Source organism: Falco punctatus (assembly GCF_963210335.1).
Source record: "Falco punctatus genome assembly, chromosome: 12".
Classification (NCBI taxonomy): Eukaryota; Metazoa; Chordata; class Aves; order Falconiformes; family Falconidae; genus Falco; species Falco punctatus.
This window is the reverse complement of record NC_137592.1, coordinates 18,428,451-18,453,852: the sequence shown is the minus strand read 5'-3', so window position 1 is coordinate 18,453,852 and position 25,402 is coordinate 18,428,451. Positions and strand designations below refer to the sequence as shown.

Here is a 25,402-nt window from a genome sequence, read left to right as displayed (position 1 = left end):
TGGGGTACATTTCCAGTATAGAAATACCACTGTATTGGACCAGAGATGTACAGGGCTAAAGCTTTTTATATCAGTATAATAAGATCACCATTCACAAGCAAGAAAATAATAATAATAATAATGATAATAATAAAAAGCACACAATGGTGAGGGTCGCTGGCCCAGCTGTGTTTGTCTGGGATCATACTGCTCTACAGCCCTGCCTGAGCCAGACATTTCCAGCCTAGATGTGACCTAAGCATATGTTCTGCAAGTGGCGATATGTTTTTGTAGCACATGCAGATATGCTTAAGTTGGCTGCAATCTATCTAGCTCAGATAAGAACTGCTCGGAGGGTATGACATCATGAGTTTCAGTCTTGGCTAGCAAAGCAGGTGCATACCTGAAATCAGGCTGGCTGGTAGATGCTGCACTGAGGTCACCACATCACTGTGTCTGCCAGAACCAGGTACCTTAAAGCTGCAAATCCTGCAGTCCCACGTCAGTTGCAATGCAGATGTATTCTGAGAGATTTATTACCAATGAAAGCTACAAATCAGGTAGTGTTTAGTATGTTCTTTTAAAAGAGGTTGGGAAGAGTACCAAAAATATAATTACGTTAGAGAGAGTTGGAAAGCTAATTCATCACACATTGACAAGATCTCTTTTTGCTGAGACGTTTCAGAGGACTTTAGGAGTGCCTGAAGTAACTTCCTCAGGTGCATGCTTTGCAAGTGAAGAATAAATCAGTAGGAAATGGGCTGGACACAAGGGAAACCCTGGAATGGAGTTGGAGGTTGGACCAAGCTTTTTCTTCATCTTTAGAAAACATGAATTAGCTGTTGGTACACCCTAAAGATAGTTTGCAGCATGACAGGGGTGCAAATACTCTGGAGGATGCTTTCTTCATAACCACGTGTCCAAAATTAGATATCCAAATAATAATTTGACTTTCAAAGATAGCCCGCCTTAGCCAGTTGAAAATTTGATTTCTTGCCAGGGAGGGACTGATCCCACTAACACTCAACTATTGCCCTTGTATAAGTATATCCATTAAGTTCAAAGGAATTCAGTGAATGTATTCATACTAGCGAACATCTTCACATACATGATGCTTGGAATATCTTCATGTCCAGTGTGGAAGCAGAGCCAAATTTCCTCGAATTTCACAAGGTTTACACCTTGGGTTCTGACTTTTATTTCATTTTTGACATGAAGATGTTTCTGAAAATCTCTCCTGCAAAATCAAGCCTGATTTTATTCCTTGTGTATCAGTTTAGTATAACTTCAGGAAATGATGGCCCTTTAAAAAATAAAACAACACAAGATATCCTCTTGTCCTTTCATATTGCTGTACTTGGAAAATCCTGAAAATTCCTGACATTTCTTCAAGGTTTAAGCAGCTCTTCAGGAAAGCACTAGAAACTGATATAACTGATTAGTTTTGTAAAGACTCAGCCAGATGTATTCCCCTGCCACTGGGACCGTAAAAAAAATAATACATAATCCAGTCAAACTACCAACCTTGGGCAAGAACACCTCAAAAGCAGTTGCGATTGTGGCTGCAATAACTGAACGAAGCCCATTGCGAGTCCTGGAAGGACTTTACAAACTCTCTCCACCAGATAGTGCTGTTTCTCCACAGAGCTATTGGAAATTCCCGGGCCAGGGAAAGGTCAGGGGCTGACTCCAGGTAACAGGCTGCCTGCAGCTTGCTCATCCCTACCTGCCACTCTACCTGCCGCTGCCACTGCCACTCTGCGTGAAAATACGCGCAACTTCGGAGAGATTTGCAGGAGCAAAACCGCGTCGTCTGCGCCTGCCTGCATGCTGATGTTGCCATCCATTACCAGTTCAATGTAGTCTCTTTTCTAAAGTAAGAATGCAAATAGAAGCTGAAGCAAACAGGCTGCACTTTTGTGATCTCTTGGGGGTCTTTTCCTTAGAGCTTTACGGGACATTCCAACCATGCAGCAGTCTGTTAAGTCATCGGCTGGACTGAGGCAACACTAATGAAAAAGCAAACCACAACCTGCAGGCCCTCCCGCAGGTGAGCAGCGCATGCCCGGAGCAGTCCTGGCACAAGGTCAGGTGCACTTTTGTCTCAGAGCGCTCAGCAGAGGGACCTCTACCAGCAAAAGTTACTTCTGGGGAATAGATAGGTCTCCTTAACCAGTCCTGAGTCTATAGGTATACTGTAGGCCCTCTGTGTCCTTTTAAAAAAAAGCACAGCTGGGAAGAATACCTAAACCATAATTAAACTACAGGGCATGGCTTACTGCTGTGCTGTAGCCTTTGTAACAGAGTACAGAAATGCAGCTAGAGTGCTTCTTGTTGCCTTTCTGCAGGAGAAATGTCGCGTGTACTGCATCTTCCTCTGCTGACCTCCCAGTGAGAAACAGAAGGAATAGCATTTACCCTTCAACTCTTACAGAGCCAAATCCTTCTGAATGCACAGCAAGAGAACAGAAAAAAATAATTCAATAAACAAATATTAAAAAGCCTTTTAAGTGGAAAATGGTCTTACAGTTGGAATGTTCTTTGCAGTCTCTCTGCTCTTTGCTCTCTCTGTGTCTCTCAAAACTCGCTTAAAGTTTTTGAAACCATTGAGCCAGTTTTTCAGATGAACTTTTCAGGAAGCATTGTAATGTTGCTGAATGTACCCAAGTTGCTGGATTTTAAGAGTATTGTTCTAGGGTCTTTTGGTAAGTTAATACCTGCTTAGTGTTAAAAGTTCAGTCTTGACATAAACATGCTTTCTTGAACTGAAAAAAAAAAAACAAAAACACCCAAACAAAAACCAAACCAAAACAAGAAAACCCAAACAACATGGAAGGTATGTGTATTTTCCTAAGCAGTGTAAGGCTGGAGCTCTCTGATCCTAAGTGAACTTGTAAATCCTTATTAATGCAGGCAGTTTTCTTAGAAAAAAATGAGTTGTGAAACCAAACCTTAGCTTGCTTCAGCACCAGATGGCTCAAATCTCAAATTAGATATCAGGGCTTACCTATGCATGCAGTAGATTGTATATGTAATTAGCCAAATATAAGGTTTAATCATATTATTTTGTATGCTGTGTTAGTATTTTCTGTATTTGTTCAGTTTCCTAACACACTTTCACGATCTCACAGAGAAGTCATGAAACTCACCAGGAGATTGTTTACTTAAGGGCATTCAGAAGATACATTGTTGCAGGTCTCATTAAAACAAACAAAAAATTTGAAACAGTGTATCAGTTTGGCTTTATGTTTTCCAATACCTAAAGAAACAGAGTACATTGTTTACATTGCTGTTATGAGAGACTACACAAACACATCCAGAGGACAGATTTAATTACAGCATTCTTTCTGACACAATAAATGTAAGACCATATAGCTTAATATATAGTACTATATATGCTAGGTTGTGAACGGGGGTGGAAGGAGCAGGTGGTTCTTGCATTTCTGGTGGGGCCCATGAGTACGGACCTTTGCAGAAGTACCACAGTAGATGTGTCACGGCTGCTGTGAGCCTGGGAGAGGCTGAATTGCGAAGGAAGACGTGTCCCATAATTGGCTCCATCTCACAGCTTTGTATCAAACGATTCTGCTGGGGGACTGTCAAGATGATAATGAACATGGAGATTTTATTGTACTTCTATTTTGACTAGTAGATTAAGTGGCAACAGTCACCAAAAAGTCTTCCTTCCATTAACGTGAATGCTCTCATGACCCTTAGGATTCATTAGTACCGTATCTTCTGTCTGGGAACTACTCGGGAAGCACAGATACTGGAGCTATTTCATCAGCTCCAAATATAACACCTGCCTCCTGAGCCATTACCTGTAGAAATCCATAATTATCTGTTCTGTGCCCTCCAGTCAGGAATATCAGGTCCAGATCAAGGACTGGGTGTTCACGCTTTATGCCCTTATTTGACTGGATGCAGGCAATGGAGTTTCTCCCCTTTACGCCGCCTGACTCCCCCAAGCAGCCCGGCTGCCCAGCGCTGTCCCTTGCAATATGACATGAATTCAAATCCCGCCACAGGGCAAAGTCCAGCCCTTTTCCAATGACTTTCTCACAGAAGACTGGCAAAACCAGTAACCAAAAATAAATAAGGTGGTAGTGATTTTCATCAAAAGATTTCATCTAGAGCCTGAGTACGTTCATTCTGAGGAGGGGAAAGCCAGGCTGCGTGTAGTTTCCCGGTTATTTAATACTGTAGTTGGTGCCACGGTGATGGAAAGGACTGAAACCTTACATGATGTGTAGATAACGCTCAATTACGTATTGAGTACACCCTTTCAGAAGATTTTTTTTTCCCCCCTTGCGGGGCAGCGGCGACTGGCTCCCCGCGGTGCCCCCCCCAGCGCCAGCTCGGGGCCGAGGGCAGCGGGGAGGCGCCGGGGCTGAAGTGGGGCAGCCCCGGGCCGGCTCCGCCGGGCCAGGTGACCCGCAGGGAACAAAGGGGCTGGCGGTGACCCACCGCCACAGGGGGACAGGCGCCCGACACCCACCGCCACAGGGGGACAGGCGCCCGGGACGCGTTCTTTGCCCGCGCCGAGCCGCTACCCCTGGCAGCGCCTCCCGGCCGGGGGAAGGGCGGCCGCGGGCCGGGCCGGGCCGGGCGGGGCGGGCCCCGGGAGGCCGCTTCCCCTGGCGGCGGCCGGCACTTCCCGGCGCTCGCACACCGCGGGGAAACTCTTCCTCCGGCCCGGCCCCCGCTGACGTAGCGGTGTCTCTGCCGCCGCGGCGGCGGCCGGCGGGCGGGGGCCGCGGGGGGGCGGCGGTTGGCCGCGGCTGCTGGCGGCGCGGGCCGGGGCTCGGCGCTGTCAGGCGGCGGTGGCGGGGCAGGGAAGCGGCGGGACCCGCCGCCCGTCAGGCGTGGGCCGGGGCGCGGTAGGGCCGTCCCGGGGGCGGCGCCGTCGCGGGACGGAAAGCCCTGCGGGAAGGGGCGGCCGCCGGCCCCGCCGCGCCAGAAGCGCCCGGCGTGGTGGAAGCGGCCGCGGCGGTGGCGCCGCCCGGCGGCCAGGGGCAGCAGCGCCGCGACCGACCACGTTAATAAAAGCCGGGGGCGCTTCGCGGCCGGGGAGGGGGCGCCCGGGGGGCGTTTTCAGCGCGCTCCGTTCCCCGGTTTACCCCGGGAGGAGGTAGGCGGCGGGGAAGGGGGGTGCGAGGCCCAGGCCCCCGCGGCGAGGAGGGCCACCCGGCGGGTGCGGAGGGGCAGTGACCCCCGGCGCCGTGTCCCGGCCGGCCGCGGCCCCGCGCTCCCCCCCCTCCCCCCCAGCCGGCACAAAACTTTCTGCGGGCGCGCGCGCTCGCCGGCTCACACGCGCCCAGAGGCGCGCCCAGAGGCGCGCAGGGGCGCGCGCAGCCGGGGCTGCCGCCGCACACTCGCCCCACACACACTCGCAGACGCACGCACACACACACACTGACGTCTTTTGCGCATTTCCTGCGCTGGAGCGAGCGGCGGAGCGGCACCGGCAGGCGGGCTGGGCTGGGGCTGCGCGGCGCGGCGCGGAGGGAGGCGGCCGGCGGGCGGGAGGCGGGCGGGGGGCGGCCGGCGGGAGGCGGGAGGCGGCGGCGGCTCTGCCCATCGCCAGGGCGGCGGCCGCCCAGCCGGAGCCCGCCGAGACCCGCGCGGCCCGCTCCGCTGCCGGCGCCCCCCATGCGCGGGGGTCGCGCCGCTGGGTCCTCGGCCTCGGCGGCGGAGCAGGAGGCGGCGGCGCAGGACGGGCGGCTGCGGGCGGCGGCGCGGATGGACGGCGCCCGGGTGGATGTTTGCTGAGCGCAGGCTGTGCGGTCGGCAGGGCCGGTGGGTCGGCCGGCGTCGCTGATCGGTGCCGCGGGCTGTGCGTGTGTGTGTACGCGTGTGCGCGTATTGTTGTGCGGCGCACGGGCGGGACTGGCGTGTGCGGGAGCCTGGGACCGCGGCTCTGCCGCCGCTGCCAAGCCTGATCCAGGATTATGATCTGGGCGAAGGGAGAGGGCTCTTGCTCGCCCCGGGGGCTGGTTATGCTCGGGTGTTGATCGCGTTCAGGGGTTTCTGCAGCCGCGGCCGCCTCCCCCTCCCCGGCGGCCCCCCTCCCTTGCCTTCCGTTAGAAACACGGGCAAGAAAATAAATGTATTCACTGGGTGTCGCAAGAGCAAAGGCTAAATAATCCAAGGTAACAGCAGCAGCAAGGCGAAGAGCCCCGCACCGTATCCTGCTCCCCCACTCCCAGACCTGCCCTCCTATTTATTGGCGAGACCTCCCTCCCTCCGGCCCTCCCTCCCTCCTTCCCTCCCTCCTTCCCTCCCTCTCGGTGCGAGTGCGTCGGGCGAGTGTTTAATCCCGGGAAAAGTGCAGCCATCCAGCCATGGTGGTTTTCAATGGCTTGCTGAAAATCAAGATCTGCGAGGCAGTGAATCTGAAACCCACGGCGTGGTCTCTGAGGCATGCGGTGGGTCCCAGGCCACAGACCTTTTTGCTGGACCCTTACATAGCCCTCAATGTGGACGACTCCAGGATTGGGCAGACCTCAACCAAGCAGAAGACCAACAGTCCTGCTTGGAATGATGAATTTGTCACCGACGTCTGTAACGGCAGGAAGATAGAGATGGCTGTTTTCCACGATGCCCCCATCGGGTACGACGATTTTGTAGCTAACTGCACTATACAGTTTGAGGACTTGCTGCAGAACGGGAGCCGCCACTTCGAGGACTGGGTGAGTGTTCGCGCTGTAGGTGCATACACGTAACATGATTTTCCGTGGCATGGGTCCGGGTGCAACATCTGTCTTGCAGAGCTAGGTTGCCAAGGGCATGTAATGGCCCTGAAGGCTTTTCATTATTTCCACACTTCGTTACACTGAGATAGTCATGGTTACTCTACATGTAATGCATGTGGTCTACGGGCAAGGGAGGAAAGAAAAATATGCTGAATCTAAGTCAGAGATGTATAATTACCACTTCAGTTTCTGAAATTACGTTACATAAATACAAGTCTGGTTATCTTGCTGTGTTTGAAAACCCCCAACCAAATGCATCTGTACAGACCGTTACTGCAGAACTCGGATCTGGCACGTAGACCGAATTTATCATTTCAGTGTGAACACTCTTGGTCAGCCTGTCAATGACGAGCCTCAAAAATCCAGACCTGACCTCTGATAATGAGACGCTTCGGTGTCTTCGTGTCACTTGAAAGCTCACTGCATCAACACTGATGCTCCTCCTTCCTTCCCCCAGCTGATCTACACCTTTATGCATAGAGCTAACAAAATGCTTCTTCAGATGCTCGAAACTGATAAAAGGGTCCTGGTGGATTTTGGCCCTAACCAGACAAATTCTGTCACCCATATACACAACATGTCTAACAGCTTCTGCAGTGTCTTAAAGACCCAGAGGCTAATGTACCTCAGTGGGAAAACAAAACAAAACAAAAAAACCAACAAAAAACCCTGGAAAAGCCTTGGTCTGACAACCTTGGGTACTATGATTTAACACAGTAACATCAAACAAACAAAAAAAACCCCCGCAGGAAACGTGAATACGCACATTTTGCATTTCTGCAGTTAAGCAGTTAAATGGTATATCCTCTAAATAAGATGTATAATATGACAATAGTAGCTGTCTTCTGATTTTAAATGCGCCCTGCTCGACCGCCCATTTGAAATGTGTATGCTCATCTTTTTGAGTATCTACTTGTTCTGGTCAAGGATACTAGTCAGGGCAATATTTCTTTGGCAAACAGACAAAGAAACCAGGACCAACGTAAAAATAGCAAGAGTTAATAGCTCTGAGTTTCATGTATTCTGTGGGGCTTCTTTACTTAATGCAGTGGTATAAAGACATGTCAGAATGATGGAGAGGTGTGAAAGAATTAGGCTCTATTTATGCTGATTAGGAGCTGAATAACTTTACTGTTAAAACTTTTATGTTTAAAACTTTAAAATATTTTTCACTTCTGCTACATATGCCACATTGTGATAATTAGGATCTAGATTATTCTGACGCTCTATAAAAGCTGCACATCAGTAAGCTGGGATGGTAAAGCTGGGTGATAGGCAGAGGAAAAATAGCCAAATCTGGAAAAGACAAATGCAGCGGTATTGCAGATGTCTTTTACCTGGATTGAATGATAATCAAGTTGTGGCTCTCCCAATATCAAGGGGTGTGTGCATGTGTTTCATCTTTGAGACCGATGGGAGGAGGACATCATCACAAATATTTAGTGAAAGAATAATAATTTTGTATGTTCTTTTTGTGTGTGGTACGTATTGTGAGTTTGTCACCAAATCTGGAAGGTTGCAGATGCCAAGTTTGAATTTTGGTGGTGCTGGTTGTGCTGGGATACATCCTGGCTCTGATTTTTAAGGTGAACTCAAAACGTCTGGTCCCTAGGTAAATAGTGGAATTTAACAGATTGAGGCCTATTGTAAACACGATCTGGGAGGATCTACATAACTGAATCAGATAAATGCTGTGTTTTATTGCACCAGGATTCATTGCTGTCCAGCATTCACTGGGTGGGAAGAGATGAGGGACTGATTACGCATGTTGTCTGTGGATGTGACAGAATTTGGGACATGGCAGCAGATCATAACTGGTCCTCTCAATATAATGCAGCTTCTGAAGCATTGCTTACCTCGTTTTGTGCTGTTAAATACTCATAGTTTGGATTGTGTTTGTGCAGTGCATATAATACACAGTGAACACCACCCTCCCTGGGTTGCAGTTAGAATTGATGGGGAAGCAAGTATTTATAGGATTATGCTCTAACCTTTCCAAAATCTTCCCATTTACTGACCGTGTCACTGTAATTGTAAAATCGAGTGTCTTTATTGCATTGTTAATAGGTGGGAACCTTTGGAGAACTGGCTCTTAGAAAATTGCAGGTTTTTTGTCTGATTTCACCGAGTTAAAATAAGGCCTGTGGCCATGATATCTCTGTAGAGTCCATAGTGAAGTAAATAGATTTATTGGTATCTTCATCAGTGTCTGGAGTCTATATTAAAACCTGAAAAAGAGAAGTCATCTATGAAATGAATGGGTTTCACAGTGCAAGGAAAATGCACGTGGCCTAAACCAGTGTTAGACTAAGATCTGCTGGTATGATACAGTCAGTTTCTTCTGTTTAATAAAAGGACTAACTCCTTCATTTCACTCTTGGCATTTAAAGCAGATAGTTTTGTAGTACTCCTTCCTAACTTTATAACAAGCAAATGAAAAGCAGCAATCACAGGAACCCATTTCTCCTTACTGCCTGAAATACCCAGTAAGTGCAACCTAAGAAACACTCCTGGAGACCATAAAGTCTTTTTTTATGCCATTCTGAGGGTTTCTCTGTAGGCAGTCAAAAGTTTGAACTGGGTACCACATACTTGTTGAGTGTGTTCCGTGTAATTGCGCTGCTGCCCCTCTTCACCTCCAGGATGATGCAACAGTTCTTGCAGGACCGGGCTGTCACTATTTAAATAGGTTTGAGAAAATGCTTGTGTGCTGAGAATGCCTCTTGTCAATATATTAATTACTTTAATGCTTTCCATCTCATATAATTCTGCACATATTTTTATAAGGAAATTTCAATATTTGTTTTATAATTTCTGCACTAGGGTCAAGGTTACATTACTTATACTGTAATGTATTTCTAGGTTGTTGTCAGCAGTCCAAAATGCAAAAGAGACAAAGAAATAATGTTCTGGTTTTTTCCCCTAAAAAGAAAAGGTTTCTTTCTTTAGCCAGCTCACCTACTTTGATTGATTTTTGCCATTGTGCAAATCCTTCTATTTCTTCTAAGAGATGAGTTTTTTAGGAAAATATTGGGTATTTTTCTCACTGTTAAGCCTGTGCTATATACTGATGCCATGGTTACAGTGGAAACACTAATGATAAACAAGTACAAAGCTTGAAATCATGATAGCGTCTATTGTATTAGGACAAGTCAGACAAATATGCAAAATCCTGGTTCCTTTTATCTACAGAGTATTCAGCAATTGCAAAAATGATTTCTAACCTTATGATATGTGTAGTCCTTGAATATATATATTTGAAAAAAAATCAAAGTTGAGGCCTAAAACAGTGGTTCAGATTTTACTGAAGGAAGCTTTTAAATAAAACGTATACTTTTTCCTTTATTTTTGAAGATCAACAAAAAAATATTTGTTTGGGTTTCTAAAAAAGGTATAGTGACAATTAAAAAGATGGCTGCTTTTCCAGTGGTGCATCAATACAGACATAGCACAGTGAAAGTGTCAGTTTTGCAGATTCTTTTTAGTCATGGCTACACTGCAGTTTTAAAGAGAGCTTTGGATTTATGACATTAGAGGCTTTTCTGTAAGCACATAAAATGTTACACAGAACGGCACAGAGTATTCCTGAGGATGTTGGTGAACTTACACATTGAAAAATATGAAATACAGAACAATGAACAACCTGCAAGTTCTGAGTGAAAAATAAACTAATGATATGAAAGCTGTCGCTATATTTTTGAGTTAGGTAATTCAGGGAATAATGAAGTATGTCTTTAGCTTTCTGACATGTGGCGTACATAAATGTTGCACTTGAGTTGGTAATGCAGCTACATTTTAGAATAGAGTAGAATTGAGATCTGAAAGGAAAATTCCACTGATATTTAGCCTTGTGGTTTCACCCCTGTGAATTAGCACGATCAATGTTTATGTGTTTGGATGATTGGTAGTGTGGGTTCTGAGTTCAAGTCCACTTTCCAGAGTTGAGGAAAGATGAAATCAGTGTGATTGGACCTATGCCAAACCTTCCATCTGAGGGTCTTAGCCATTAGCTTGGCTGTATACGAGAAAACCTATTGAGTCGTCCTGAGAATCCTGCAGGCTGAGTAGTAGAACTCACTAAATCAGTCAGGACATCACAACGTTTAGCAAGGAAAGCCTCTATTTCCACTGAAAATATTTTACAGCTGTAATTTGGTTAATTAAACAAGTTTAATTTTCTGCTGTCTTGAAAAAAGTCCCTAATGCTGTCAGGGAAAAAATAAAACGCAGATTTCAGTGAGCTTTTCTTTGTTGGTCCCAAATATCTTCTGTACCAATTTTTTTCTCTTCAGTGCTGCTTCTCCAGATCCAAATTTAAAACATTATACCTTTTTAAAAGCATCCTTTTATATTTCCATTTTATCTATATGAAATTAGTCATGCAACTGTGCCACCACTGCATGAAGCAGGTTTGTTACAAGTTAATGTAATATCTCAATATCAAGTTGATGATGAGTTAGGGGAAATGGCGTGGGGAAGAAGTACACTCTTTTACATCCTTGTTAACTGCCGAGTTATGCATTTTTATGTCATGCTTATAATGTAATATTGAAGAATTTTTCCTATTGGAAAGACTAGGTCTTTGAGTTGCAGTCCATACAGTTAGACACATAGGTTAATGGAGCTCTGAATGTCACCCCAAAGGCAACAGCAGTGGAGGGATTACAACATTTTTGCGTCCTTGGTCCTATAAGCTGTCCATGGATGTGAGAAATAAAACTGTCCCCTTCCAGCACCTCTAGTCAGAATTAACTGGAAAGACTTCTTAGGTGCTTATCGGAGTTTTTCTGTTTTGGTTTGGTTTTTTGTTTGTTTGGTTGTTTTTTTTAAAGTGCCATTTCTGTTGCTGAAATGGGAACTCCTTTCAGTCAGCAGTTGATCTGTTGTAGCTGGTAGACAGTGGAATTGTCATCATTTTAGTGCAGGTCACTGCATGTTGACCTCTGCTTGTGCCATACACTGCAGAAGGTTGGCGTTAGGCTAGCAGAGTGTCACTGTGGGGTATTTCTATTTTTGCCTTCTGGCTGAACTTGTCAATGCTGATGGCATTGAAAGGCCTAGGATTTTGCTTGTGAAGGCTTTACGTCTCAACTAAACTGTAGTTCATGGGCTGCTGAAAAGCGTTATCAGAAGAATATTTGTTGAAATGAGAAGAAAGTTGCTGTCCTGTTTGACAGGTTTCTGCATGGCAAAGCTGTCACTGAGCGGCGCCTGTCGGGTTTGGGGGGCAGGGGTGAGGGAGCTGCAGGGGATCAGCAGGGTTTCACAGGGACTAAGCCTGATTGTGAGGGTGAGCAGTTGTCAAGAGATCGCAGGTTTTGGAGAGTGATTTGTGCAGGTGGGGGTCTTCCTTGTCTTCTCCCCCAGCCTGTCTCCCTCCTGTGCCTTCTCTTTTTCCCTCTCTGCTGGGGATGTGGTGCAGTCACCACGCAGCTCACCCACTATCTCGTACCAATCCCTTTCTACAGCTGCGTAAATCTACTCCTACTCCCTGCTAGAAATGTTCTTTCCTAACAGCTCCTGCTTACCTGCAGTTCTACCCAGCCTGCTGAGAAGCAATAGAGGGGGGGGAAAAGCTGCTTCTGTGGTTGCAGCTGCAGGGAGAGAGAAGGGGCAAAGTGGGGACAGGAAGAGATGAGGCATGGCGAGAAACCTGGAGGAGGGTAACGAATAGTTGCTGCTGCCCCACATGCTCCAGCTGCCCTTTTGGGAACAGCAGAAGGCTGCACATGTAGGAGATATGGATGAGCTGGCATAGGCAAATTGACTAGTTGAAGGCCGTATGTTGCTCACTGACCTGTTTTCCTTTGTTTGGTGTTTTTTGTGTTTTTGTTTTTCTTTTTTTTCCCTACTTTGCTTACTGTATAGCTTTTGAAGTCTCAGTTCAGATGTGAAAAAAAATTGCTCAGGGCATGAAAAGCATGTAGTAGAGCAGGCATTTCACTTGGCACTGAATTATCATACACGTAGGTCAGGATTTGATCCTATGACTGATCAGAACCTGGTCCTGTTGTTGCTAATACCAATACTGATAAAAAGTTCCACATAGTGAAAGTAATTCTAATGAACTCTGTAGAAAGTTATTTGTTAGAACAAAGTTACCAGTTGCAGACATCAGTTTATAGGTGTTAATTCAAAGCTGGACTTTAAGAAATGTCCAAGTGTGGTGAAAATGATTCCTACGTGTCCTTCATGTGTTAGTTTTCAGGCAGCGCATATAATTATTCCAGCTCAGGTGGTTCCACGGACACTGCAGAACTTCACAGTTGTGAGTAAACCACTGATCTCACTGGGTTTGCTGGGTTCACTGGATTTCACGCAGATGTGTTTCAGTTCTTTCCTCAACAGAGTCCTGTGTTCCACGTTTTCCAAGGGAAAACTGAGAATAAATAACATTTAAGAACATCCTTTACTTTTATTTTACTCTTACTGATTTATTATTCTTCTGCAAATCTTACACATGCAGACCTGCTTTCTACTGTCCTCAGCCATCCAAACTAAATCTGCCCTCCCCGTCCAGAATTCTTTAAATACTGCCCAAATGAGGATTTGATTTAAGTTGGAATTGTAGGACTTGGCATCTAAGTGTGATTAGTTTCCACTCCCTAACTACACTTCTATTTAAATGAACATTTTGGGGTTTTTTGAAGTTTGAAGGGAGGCTGTGAATGCAATTTGTAAAAAAAAAAAAAAAAAAAAAAAAAATAAAAAAAAATAAAAAAAAAATAGAGGTGAGAGCCTTTCTGCTTGGAATTGGCTGGTAGAATTCAGTTCTGCTTTACCCTGTATTGTCTTAATCTCCTTTCCCTCACCCCAGTTATCAGACTGTAAGAGGAAGGCATCTACAGTTCATGGTAAGAGAGGTTTTGGAAACAATAGGGTATGCAAGTAATGGGAAGTCTGTGGTCAGGGAGTAGTGAGAAGAGACTTTCCCTCCATCCACATGGAAAGGTAGGGCTGGAACTATCTGGATATGGAATAAGATCAGAAGTCCAAAGACAGCTTGGAAAACTGCCGGTTCTGGGGAGAGGAAAGCAAACAAACTCTTTTGTCAAGCTAGACAGGGCACGGTCTGAACGGGCATATTTTAAATGCCCTTTTGAGTCATTGACATTGTAGCAGTTATAGGCGTTGCTACCATTTGGGGGCAAAGTGGTCATTACAGAAGGCTGACAGAGAGTTTTAACTTTGCATTTTTAAGCAACTGCTTTCCTATTTGGCAGGCAGTAATTAGAAGATTTAAAAAGTATATTCGGCAATATTAACATGAAACTGCAACTGTAAAGCTAATAAATAATTCTAGAGATTGGGTAACTTTCATGGCAGTTACGTACTTTGCCCTATATTTTAGTAAAGTGAAATGCAAATGAAGATGATGTAAGAACATCTGCAGAATTATTTTCTGCTCTGATCATTATTCACAGTCAGTAGCTTGAATTACTAGTAAAGTTGATTTCTGAGTGTCTTCTTGCTTACATTCCTCTTAAGAGTTAAAAAATCTTAAATTATCATTGCTGTGATTTAACAGAAGTTACAGAAGCCAAGATTTCATTTATTTCTGAATAGCACAGCTAAAAAACCTAGCGATATTGGCATGCACCCATTAAATATAACAGGAGTTTTAACGTTTATTTTATTGGAAGCAGAGTTAGAGAAACACTACACAGTTCTACGAGATTTTCCCCCACTGAACTCTGTAGGGCTTGAGTTGTTCAAGAACAGAAGTAAAGACAGACTGTTGCTTTTAGAATTAAAAAAGGCGAAGTTTGATTCCATTGGAGGCTTGCAGGCAGCCATTTCTGCCTTATATCAGCTAACTTAAGCTGATTTAATTGTTCCAGACGATAGAATCATTTTGGTTGCTTCTGGTGTCCCGCTGGGCAATTTCATCACAGACAGGAGCAAAAAAGCGTGAATAATGGCTAGATGTTACCAAATAAATTTCACGTCTGTGTTGTTTAAACAGTGAGCCCCCATTGTATCTCTGTATTTTAAATGAAGAGTACGTAAACTTAATACTTAGGGTTTCCAGCTTAGTATCTTTCAGTAGTTTACAGTATAAATATGTAACAAGCCATTTATCGTGGGGGACCAGGGTCTCATGCATTTTAGAACTCTTCATTCTTCAGTAGGTTGGCTGTTTTAACGTAATTGAAAAATACATGGCTCTGTCAATGGTAATGTTTATAAGTATCTTTAGATAGTGATGTGGTAGCAATGAAGCAGATGTAATGGTGGTGGAGACAAGAAGGGAAGGCTGATGTTTACTCTGCAGAGGTGATGAGGAGATGGTTGGAATTGCTTTGCTTTGTTTCACAAAGTAAGAGCCAGCAAGGCAGTAGTGTTTTCTCCTTCCTTGTTTTCTTTCACTTTCCTCTTTATCATCTGCTCTGTCTTCATGCTGCCAATTCTCAATCTTTCTTTATCTGCGCTGGCTTCAAGATGCTCAAGAAATGATAGGGTGACCTTTACAGGATTGCATAAGATTTTGATTTTGGCAATGCTAGCAGGCTACATGAATGAAATGCCCTGCAATAGGTCTCTGTACAGAGACCTATTGCAGGTACAAATTTATTGCTGGGACCGGTTTGCTCTTTGCATAAATAAGTCTTTGTGGTGTCTGTTAACTTCCCTTTATTTCAAGGTGAGATTGGTCCATGGTCTTTGAAAATGATGTCTGAGAATGTGTTGGAAAAGGAAGTGCTAAAGGTCACTTGTGCTGTGTCCGCTTTGTTCTCACGTGGTTCTAGTTGGATTTATTGAGAAATTTTTTGTTGTTTGTTTGTTTGTTTGAGTTTCCTTGCTTTTTCCTTCCTTGTAACACCATAGTTCCTTGGCACCTCTTGAACATCTGACCTCATCATGGCTCATTTCTCCTTAGTCCCACTGCTATCACCTTGTCCTTAAGTCCTGGCTCTGTGTTTTAACTTTCCCTTTATTGTTCTTGTTTTTACTTCCCATATGTTCATATTGCTGTCATTCTCATCACTCCAGCTCCTTCCCTCTTCTTGTCACTCTGGTGGACCAGTGAGCTCCTTGTGTCAGTAGGACTCAGAAGCATCTTCGGTATTTGAAGCTGTATGGGATTTGCCCAGTCACTGTCATCCAGTCCGTGTCCCCACCGTGCTTCTCAGCAAGCGGCAGGGAACTGACTGATCAGACAGGGGCAATTGACTGCAGTCAGAAGTGATGCACTGAGTTTGCAGTTAGTTGTGCTGTAGAAGTGGTTGAAGGAAGAAGTGTGATATGGTAGCTTTGAACTTCAAGCAAAATGCTCTGGTTTTAGCAGTCAGTGGGATGTTGAAGGAATGTGATCTATCCCTGAAAACTGGACTCTCCCAAGCGATGTAAAATTTTAGTTTGTACTGACTGTTGGGATTTTCAGGGACTCCTAATCACAGAAAAGACCTAGTATTGTTTGGTATTTTTATTTTATATAAAGTGAAATTATGGTTATGGTCTTCAAAAATTACAGGCCAAGCACAAGTCAAAAAATGCAGATGGGGAAGCCAAAAGAAGTAGTAGGAAAATGCTTACCGGTGTGAAAGGTTGTAGCGGTAGCTTAGCAGCAGCCTATCAGTTCAGCTTTGCTTGGTGCCCCTAACTTGAAGTCTGAACGGAAGAGGCAATAGTAGAGATTTTGCTGGAGGTATTTGGAGATCCTGATGCTTTCCATGATGTGGTGTTCCTGTTCAAGGAATTGACAGGGTTAGAAGGATAGCCCTCTAGTCCACGGTTCCCAAATTTCTAGTTATTTCTAAGTATCCCATATAGCTTTAAGAATGTTTGGGATCACCCACTTTTAGGGAACTGTACAGGATTGTTCTGTATAATTTCATTAAAGCTGTCATTAACTGTATTGTTGCATTTGAGCTTTTTTCTTTATCATTAGCTGGGTTAGAGCACTACCAGTACAATAATCAGATGCAGACACAATATATAGGGTTAATCTTATGTCCTAATGTCATTGAGCTGAGATAAGGTGTGGAATAAAACTTAACAAAGCTTTACTCTTTGTGCCAGCAAGTTAGTTCTCAGAGCCATGTCTAGGCTCTGAGGGGAGCAAAGAAGGGTTTTATTAACCTCTTGTACTGATTTTGTAAAAGTGTTACCCATTGTATCAGAAGCGGGCGAGAGTGCTTTTCACCTAAAGAGCAAAACCTTGTAGCTCTTTCTGATGACCTTTATGCAATACTTTCTTAATATATATTATATATATAGTGAAATCCATTACTTTAGAAATAATATTGGTTTAGTGGTCATATTTAGGAGGTAGCTTTGCATGTGCATGTTTATAAGGCCATGTAAAAGGTTTTAAAATACAAATTCAGCTAACCTGATTTGTAACAGTTCTGTGATGCATTAGCAGCCCAGCACTGTGACCTACACAGGTTCCTGTGTTCTCTTCAGGTGCTCTTGCTTTGCCATTTCACACGTGTTCTTTGTGTCCGCTTTGCCCATATGTTGCAAGATGCCTTGTGTAGGGGGTCTCACGTTACCTTCTTGTATATATAATTTAATAGGACTGTGAGATCCTGATCCTTTTTTTAAAGGCATTTACTGTAGGACAGGAGTATGGTATAAAAAAATAGATCAGGCACAGTTTACCTCTGTTTGTCATAGCCCAGTGTAGTGCAGAAAGTTTTCTGTGTTGGTTTTGTTGTTAAGTAGATGTGTGAGTAAGCAAGACCCAATATACCCTAAACAAACAGGAAAGAAGTTTAACTCTGTAGCATGTGCTGTATGCTAATGACTGGAGAGCAGACAGGGCATAAATTGTCTTGCACACCAATTCAAAGCTGATGTTCCTATATTGATTTTAATGGAAAATTCTTTGAGTGGTGTTCTTTGTTGCTGAAACTGTTGAGAGTACATGTATCATGGAGTTGCATGCATAGTGATTCTCTGCTGCCGGCTGAGTTAGGGAGATGGATAGTGACATTGCCATCAGTTGAATTCCTTCTATGTTTAATATTGCACTTTATCTATTTCTCAGAATTGAAGCCTATTGTAAATTTTTCAGATGTATGGAAGTCACACAAAGAGTTTAGGCTCCCGGTTCAGCAGTCTTTCAAAAGTGTTACCCAGCTGTCTTTTCATCAGTGGTTATTTCAGTGTTGTATCTGTAGTAAGCTCAGCTTCTGAACTGTGTATGAATGTGTTTGTGAGTGCACTGTGAACTGCTTGTTGAACGTGTTGGTCAGAACTGTGATTTCTCACCAACTAGCCTTGTCTTTAGTTTGGTACGCACTTGTTTTCTTGCAAGTACTATTGTTCAGAGTGTTTTTAAAGGAAAAAAAAACCCAAACAACCAAATACCACAACCCAAAACCTTAGCATTTTGCTTTTTCTGACTGATACATTGGATATTTGAACAAATAAAATGAAACTGATCTCTAGCCTTGTTTGAAGGTGCTCTGGACATCAAACTGACAGGCTCTGACATGTTCCAACTGTTATATTTGGTTTAAAATGTGTGCACTCTCCAGCTAAGCACTGTTTTGCTGTATCAGTGTTATTAATGCCATAAAGCTTTCAAAATCCTTAGTATAATCCAAACTTTACAGGTTTTTAAATCAGATTTAAAATCAGATGCGAAGTGTGAGATTGTAATTTTGTCTTTTATGCTGTTCCTGGAAGACCAAGGTCAAAAAAAGTGCATATGAGTAAAATGGGAGGCAGGCAGTGAGAAATGGGGGCATCTCTGGTGAAGCCTTTTCTCCCTAGAGCAATCTCCCACTCGACTGTATGAGCTGCTTCTCTTTGGGACTTGGGTGTAATTGTGGCAATGATCAGTAAGACAAATTGCAGGCCAAATGTTTTGTAGAACTGCCAGAAAGTTTGCAGTTCTTCCAGCAACTGTGAATCAGCCCTGCACCCTATGTGCAGACTAGCAAGTAAAATCTGCTTCCCAGTAGCAGCGTGCTGGTCTGCATAACCCCTGCGTATAAGCTTTATGCACGGTTAATCAACTTACGATGCAAATTATGTGAAGTCTCAGAGACATTTTATGCGCCTATGAAAATGTACTTGATGCTTGTGATATCTTCAGTAAGACAAGAGTGAAGTGCTGAAACCTTCTTGGAGCATGGATGCGTACATTCTGGCAGGGTGACAGTCTTGAATGTGGGAGTTATTTCTCTTTGATAACACTCACAGTGTGTTAGGTTTTGCAGAAACAGAAAATTCATAGTTTCTTCCTGGAGGAGCTTATGCTGTAAAGTAAGAAAACTTACTATCTTTTGGATAATAAGGTCATAAACTACAATGTAAGATCTATAGAGGTTTTGGACGTGTGTATCAAGATAGAAGTACTGTGCAAAAGCCATAGAAAATGCATAATAACGTACAAATCCATACTTTTCAGAACAGAAATATGCAAAAGAAAGAAATGGTGTGCTATTGCAACTTTTGAAAATGTATTTGAGCCCCTTGGGGAAGCAGTAGTTGAGTAGTTAAGGGAGAGAGGTTTTGTTCATGTGAGTCAGCAGAGAGAGAGGCTGAAGCTTGTGTGCCAAACCAAGGAACATGTAAGACGGACAGTCAACAAAGTGAAGTCACTTTGTGATAGGCCAGATTACAAATAATGAAGATCATATTTGCAGCAGGCTTTATTTAAATAAAAGTTTCAAAATGTCATAACAGGTCGCAGCATAAAAATGGCTGTCATCAGTATTGCCTGCTTTTCCTTGGTGTCTGTGGCAACAGGTGAGGTTGGTGAATTAATTTTCACAGTGCACAAAGTGTTCCTGATCCTGATTATTTTATGATCTGAAGTTTTAGTGAGCCATGAGATAATGTGTAATAACTCCATCAGAATCTTGCAGGCTGTGAACTAGTTGGACAAGTTTTTGCGTACTTGGTTGTCCTGCATCTACTTGTGATATCACGTTATCTCCTTTCTCCTGTCATTTTTGCCTTTATTTCCATCCACGTAATTCCTTCAAACAAATGAGGATGTCAGTAAAGGGAAATGATGGGATGGGCATTCACTCATAATTCAGGTAAAAGATCTTACGAAATGTACAGTCCAGCCTTTTGTATCAGTGGTTCCAGAAGAGGCCTTTGTCTGCTTTAGATGTACATGTAGTGATACATAGATCTTATCTGTCTCAGGTAGTAATGAAATTCATTAGCAAAATATCTGAGTCTGGAGAATCTTGAGCGTAGTCATCTTCACGGCATTCCTAAGAGGAAGTGTAATGGATGGAGAAACTGTATTCCTCCCTGTCACCCAGAATTATGGCACAAGTGTTATGGTTTTAGTCTCAGAGTTTTGCAGGTGGTATCAGTATCCTCATTTGTACAGAGGTAAGACTGGGGCTGAGACCTACGCTACTGAAATAATGCTTCTGCCTGATACTTTTTAGATAGCTCTCTTTCTGTTTTGCAGCTTCTTCCTCACCTGTCAATCACTCTTCTTACTCTCCTTTTCTAACACAAGGATTCTTACCATCACATTTCTGTTTATTTCGTGTAGCATAGCTTTTGCAGGCTATTGGGTTTATGGGTTTTGTTGTTGTTGTTTTTTTTCCCCCCACTGTTTTAATTATGCAACCACTTTGTTGTGGGGATGCTTTCCTTCAGTTGTCATGAACAAACAGAAGTGCAGGGCTTCTGTATTGCTGCATCCTTGACGCTGGAGCTTTCCCTTTAGAGGTATGGATCTATAAAATGAAGCTTCCAGGCTGTCAAAGCAGTGTCAATAGTGCAAAGTGGTGCTGCCTCTCTGGATGACTAGATGGAGGCAGCACCGGCTTTATGGTTTCAGTGAAAAAATTACCACCTAGAGGTATCCTACATGCATGTACTTGGAATGCCTCTGGTATTGAGCTTACCTGTGTATGAATATACATAGGCTGGCAAAGGGGCTGAAGAGTTGGATGTGCAAATCCCTTTGAAATGTAGAATGAATTGTTTTGAGCACCTTTGACAGTTGTCATCTTAACTCATAATTTTGTATATCATTTATAATCCCATAGCTGTAGTTAATATGGTAGAAGACAACAGGAGACAAAATGTAAAATTGAAGTATTTGTTTTTTGATAGTTCATAGACTAAATTCACAGGAAAGGGGACCTCCATTTGGGTCACTCAGTTGAAGAAACAGAAAGTTTAATTTTCCATTTTTAGGGCCTCATCATTGCTAATAGCAGGAGAGAGGCTTAGGATCCTTCAGCTGGAGTTGTGTGAAGAGGGAGTAAGTGCAGCTGGTGTGTGCTGTGGAACAGCTGTGCAGTGCAGCAGAGCCTGATAGCCCAACACCTGAGCGTGTTTATAAAACAGATACAGTGAGATTACATTGGTGTTGCCTGCCTGGGAGACTACTAGCCTGTGGTTTACACAAGGCTGTCCCTGGTTTTGAAAAAGCCACAGAGTAACTACACCGGATATGCTAACATGGCTTGGGGTTAACATATTATGCTTCAGGATTGATCCTGAGTGGGATAAATTTGGTGCGGATTATAGCAACTGAGGCTTTGCGAATTTGGGGAAGGGAGGTTTTGAGGAAATTGATGAAGGAGGTGTCAGTTTAGCTGCACAGAGTTGTTTTGCAAAATTATTCATTATTTACTGTGTTTGGACCTCAACGGAAGTGGGGGAAGGACACAATATACCTGCTGTGAAGAAGTGGCATTCTGTTGGGTCTTTTGATACTATGTATATTGTGGGGCTTCCTGATCAGTATAAATTTAAGAGATGGATTTATAAGTGTAGTAAAGCTTTTCACTTACAGTTCTTTCATCCAAAAGGTATTGTGCAGACACTACAGAAAAAAAAGTCAAAACGTGGATTGTTAAGGTCCTTCATACTAAAAGTAGTCAATGACTGGAATATCGGTTTTGTAGTGTTATGCGAAGCTGAAGGCATTGGAGTGCAAAGGTGATGAGCTTAGGGCTTCAGTTGCGTAGGTTTTTCGTCTGTTTATGAGAATTGACTTTAAACTTACAACTTGCACATTTATGTATGGCCATCCAAAACTTAATAATAACTTTGCAATACACTGGTCAGCGATCTACAACAAGAAACCAGTGCCCTTAGAATATAGTCTTACGTATTTCCTTGATTTCAAACGTATGTGGCTCATGAAATTAAATTAGAATAGTGGCTTAAGAGAGTATGTCAACAGTTTGATTTCTTACTGTAGGTTTATAGTAGTGTGACACCTTTGACTGCAGAGAACCTGCGATTTTCTTGTATTAGACAAACATGGGAAGATGTGGTGCCCAAATATAACCAGCTCTCTTCAGATTCTCCTGGTGCCACAGGTTTACTTTCCTGGAACAGTAACACTTATGAAGGATGAGCTGTATTAAGACAGAATGCTTTGAATGTGTACTAGAATTGAATTAATACAAATTTGATTATTAATATTGTTGGCAGGTCCACTGTACAATGTGAGACCATATCAGTCATCGGTGCTTCAGTGTGAAGTAAACATTTGTGTCCTCACTTAAAATACGAATGTAGTATGTTTGGTGTTCTTGTCAAGGCTGACATATTTCAACAGCAAAAAGGAGAGTGCATGGGAGGGGTACCCAGCAGTCCTGACAGTATCTGTGCTCACAGTTCCCAGTAAGAGCAGTAATGGCAGAGCCTGGGCAGATAACTGCTTTGTGCCTCAAAATGCCACCTGCCCTGAAGCTCGGATCCTGCATCCCAGGGCTTACATCTTCAAACCAGGGCTCAGTGCTACTTCAACCCTGCTATCCTAAGGGATACTACTTTTGCAGAACCACTTCCCTCTTGTACCTTACTCTCCCAGTGGTACTTGTAATCACGGTTTCATTGGCTGCTGTTTGCATCCCCTCAGTTGAAAAGTACCTCACTTCTGCTTCTGGCAGAACTTAAAATCATGTTGACAGGCTGCCTTTATCAAAACTACTGTGAAGAATCCTGGTTCAGAAACAGAGTATATAGCCACAGAAGACCATGCAGACCATACTAGCCTGATTTAATTAAAAAAAAATTAAAAAAAAAAAAGAAAAAAATTGGTTTGGCTCAGAATAATTGGAGTACATCAGTGTGAGAAGGGATGAAATAAGCTATCTTCATTTATTTGGGTATGTATGTCCCAAGTCATCCTGCTTTTTCTTTCCTGTTAGGAATCTAGGAAAGGAGATGCCATTCTCCACCACCTGTGTGTTCTTTTTTTTCCCCTGGAGAAAGAGATACTGGTAGCAGCTTTAGTTACAGTTAACGTATTTAATCATTAGAAAGCTTAATTTGAAGACCTACTTTGTTAAACTGTGTTTCCCAGTGGCTCCATCCGAATGTGAGATAGGTATAAGGGATAAAACACATCAAGGCTGCGAATATGTGTGGCGGGAGGAGGTAATGTTATACTGACTGGAAGGGACATGGGCAGCCTCCCTTTTAGGGTTTGTCTGAATGATAACTTGGCGAAAGCAGATACAGAAGGAAAATATGTTACTGAGGGAGAACAAGAGCAAGTTTGGTCAGGTATTTCAAGGCCAAGGCAACTCGTTTGTTACTGGCTCTTATTAGCATGCCTGAAAAAAGTAATGTTCTTTGCTTCAGCTGGGTGGCCCTCGGAAAGGAGAGGGATTCTTTCCTGCCTTTTGAAATCATCAAAGAATATGAGAGTAATCGTTTCCAAAGTTATCTCTATGTCGGAAAGCCTCGCTGTTCAGGATAAGCCAGGGTAAACAAAGGACAAATAGGAAGTGACTTTTAAAAAGTATGGATTTGAACCTGTGAGGTGCTGAGTGTCTCCAGTGAAATGCTGAGCTTGCTTGATTTTCAGTACGTTTATGGCGCTCAGTTCCCAACAGGATCAAGTCCTAAGATTAGATCTACTCTCTGAAGTAAAATGAAGTTACTGCTCTCAGCTTTTTTAACTGCCAATATTTCTTGCAGTGCACATCATCACTGCTCTGTATGTACACAGACATGTGCAGCACTTGAGTAAAGACAAGCTGATCTACAGGGACTGTATCACTTTCCCATTTTCATTGTTTGTCTGTTGTACTAATAAGAACTCTGATATGAAAGTGAGACATCAAGAGGATAAAGCAAAATACCAGATGCTTATTGGCAAAAGGAAAAAAACCCTCTTCAGTTTTTCTGTCATGTTTAGGAGCATTTGTACGTGGTTTTCTTTATGTAGAGTAAAATAATGCCAAATGTGTGTAGTACTTCTCATCAGTAGATTCCTAAGTGGATATCACTTTGATGAATGTATTCAATATGCAATCAAGACCTTTGGGTAGAGAAGCATGTAGTGGTGTAGTGCTTCGCTTTCAGATGAATTGCAGAGCCCTTCACATTTAGCTTTGTTGACTTCATTGGAGCCTTTCATGCTGTATGGGTATCTCAGTACACCACGGCCTGCATGGAGAGTCAGAGCTTGCGAAGGATGTTTGAATTAGACAGCTCCTCTCCCACTAATGCATACTTTACTGTCCCCGTGAGGTTAATTTGCTACCAATATTCTGACTGCAGTCATTGTTGGTGTTATTTGAACTAAGGGTGGGTATAATGAGACCTGACTGCTAGTCATGCTGAAGGGGAAAACTACCTGTTTCTTCACAGGAGTTTCTAGAAGTTACACAAGGAAATCATATGCTCGAAGCATGAACTGAGAAATGTACATAGAATAGTCAGACTGATTCAGTCCTCTCATAATTTATTGCTTTTATGATGAACAAGTGGCTAAAATTTTTGCATCTGGTTATTGCAGCCTGTAGAAATGAAACTGACTTGAAATGGTATTGCAGTATTTAATGGCATGACAGAGAGGCATGGTCCCCAGTGCCCCTGTTAGAGCCGTGCCCCCCCCCCCCCCCCCCCCCCTTAAATTTATGCTAATGTTGTATAAAAGGCTTGGACGATCTTGAGTCAAAGGGAATTTGATTAAGTTATACCTTTCCCTGGGCTTGTGTGTTGCCCTGTTTTCCGTGGCTTGAATAGAACTTGTGTGTTCATTGACCCTGCCAATATATGGGTTACAACCAAATTGGAGACAAAGGGAAAGAAAAATTAGACAGACTTTTAAAAGAAACAGTGCTTAATTCTACCAAAGCTCCTGCCTCAGGCTTCAGTGCTCAGAGTCTCATCAGACAGGTTCTTCTACTTCTGTTTCCTCATTCCTCCTGAGGAGAGTGAAGCTGACCATGCGCGATTAACCACCAGGCTGCAGAGCCTTCCTAGTGCTCCAGAGAAAGAGTGCCTCCATGCCTGTGGACCAGCAGCACCCAGGAAATATCTGAAGTACAGGTCCTGAGCTATAATCACTTGGGGCGGGGGATTGTTTTCTAGGGCGGTGTTTTTTCACTTGGTGTGTGGTGACACCTTCTGGGAGGCCACAGGGAGGCTAAGCCAAATTTAGCAAGCAAGAAAGTTACTCCTTTGTGGTGGGAGGCAGTCTCCGTCAAGCCTGGAGAGCCTTGTTTCCCTTTGTGCAATGATGCAAATCGCCCAGAAAATAATGCAAGGGACAAGCCTGGGAAATATGGCATCTTCCTTAATATACAGTAATCTTTAGAGGACAATATTTGTAATCATGACATCAACATGTGGGAGAAGTCAGTATCTTGAAGTTGGTCTTTCTCACCGTACCTAAAGGATGATCTTAATACTGAAAAACAAGGTGGTAGAAAGGGCAGCAAATGCTGGTAGTTGCAATTCTGACCTCCTTTAGGATA

At 43.5% G+C, this 25,402-nt stretch overlaps 1 protein-coding gene across 1 annotated transcript in view; it reads left to right on the top strand.

Moving 5' to 3' along the window:
• The first annotated feature begins 6,195 nt into the window (after positions 1-6,195).
• Positions 6,196-25,402, top strand: part of PRKCE (protein kinase C epsilon) — a 293,182-nt gene continuing 273,975 nt past the window's right edge. Inside the window, exon 1 of the mRNA XM_080408304.1 lies at positions 6,196-6,671. Within this exon, the coding sequence (XP_080264430.1) occupies positions 6,324-6,671 (348 nt within the window). The 5' untranslated portion in view covers positions 6,196-6,323. The remainder of the gene's footprint in view (positions 6,672-25,402) is intronic.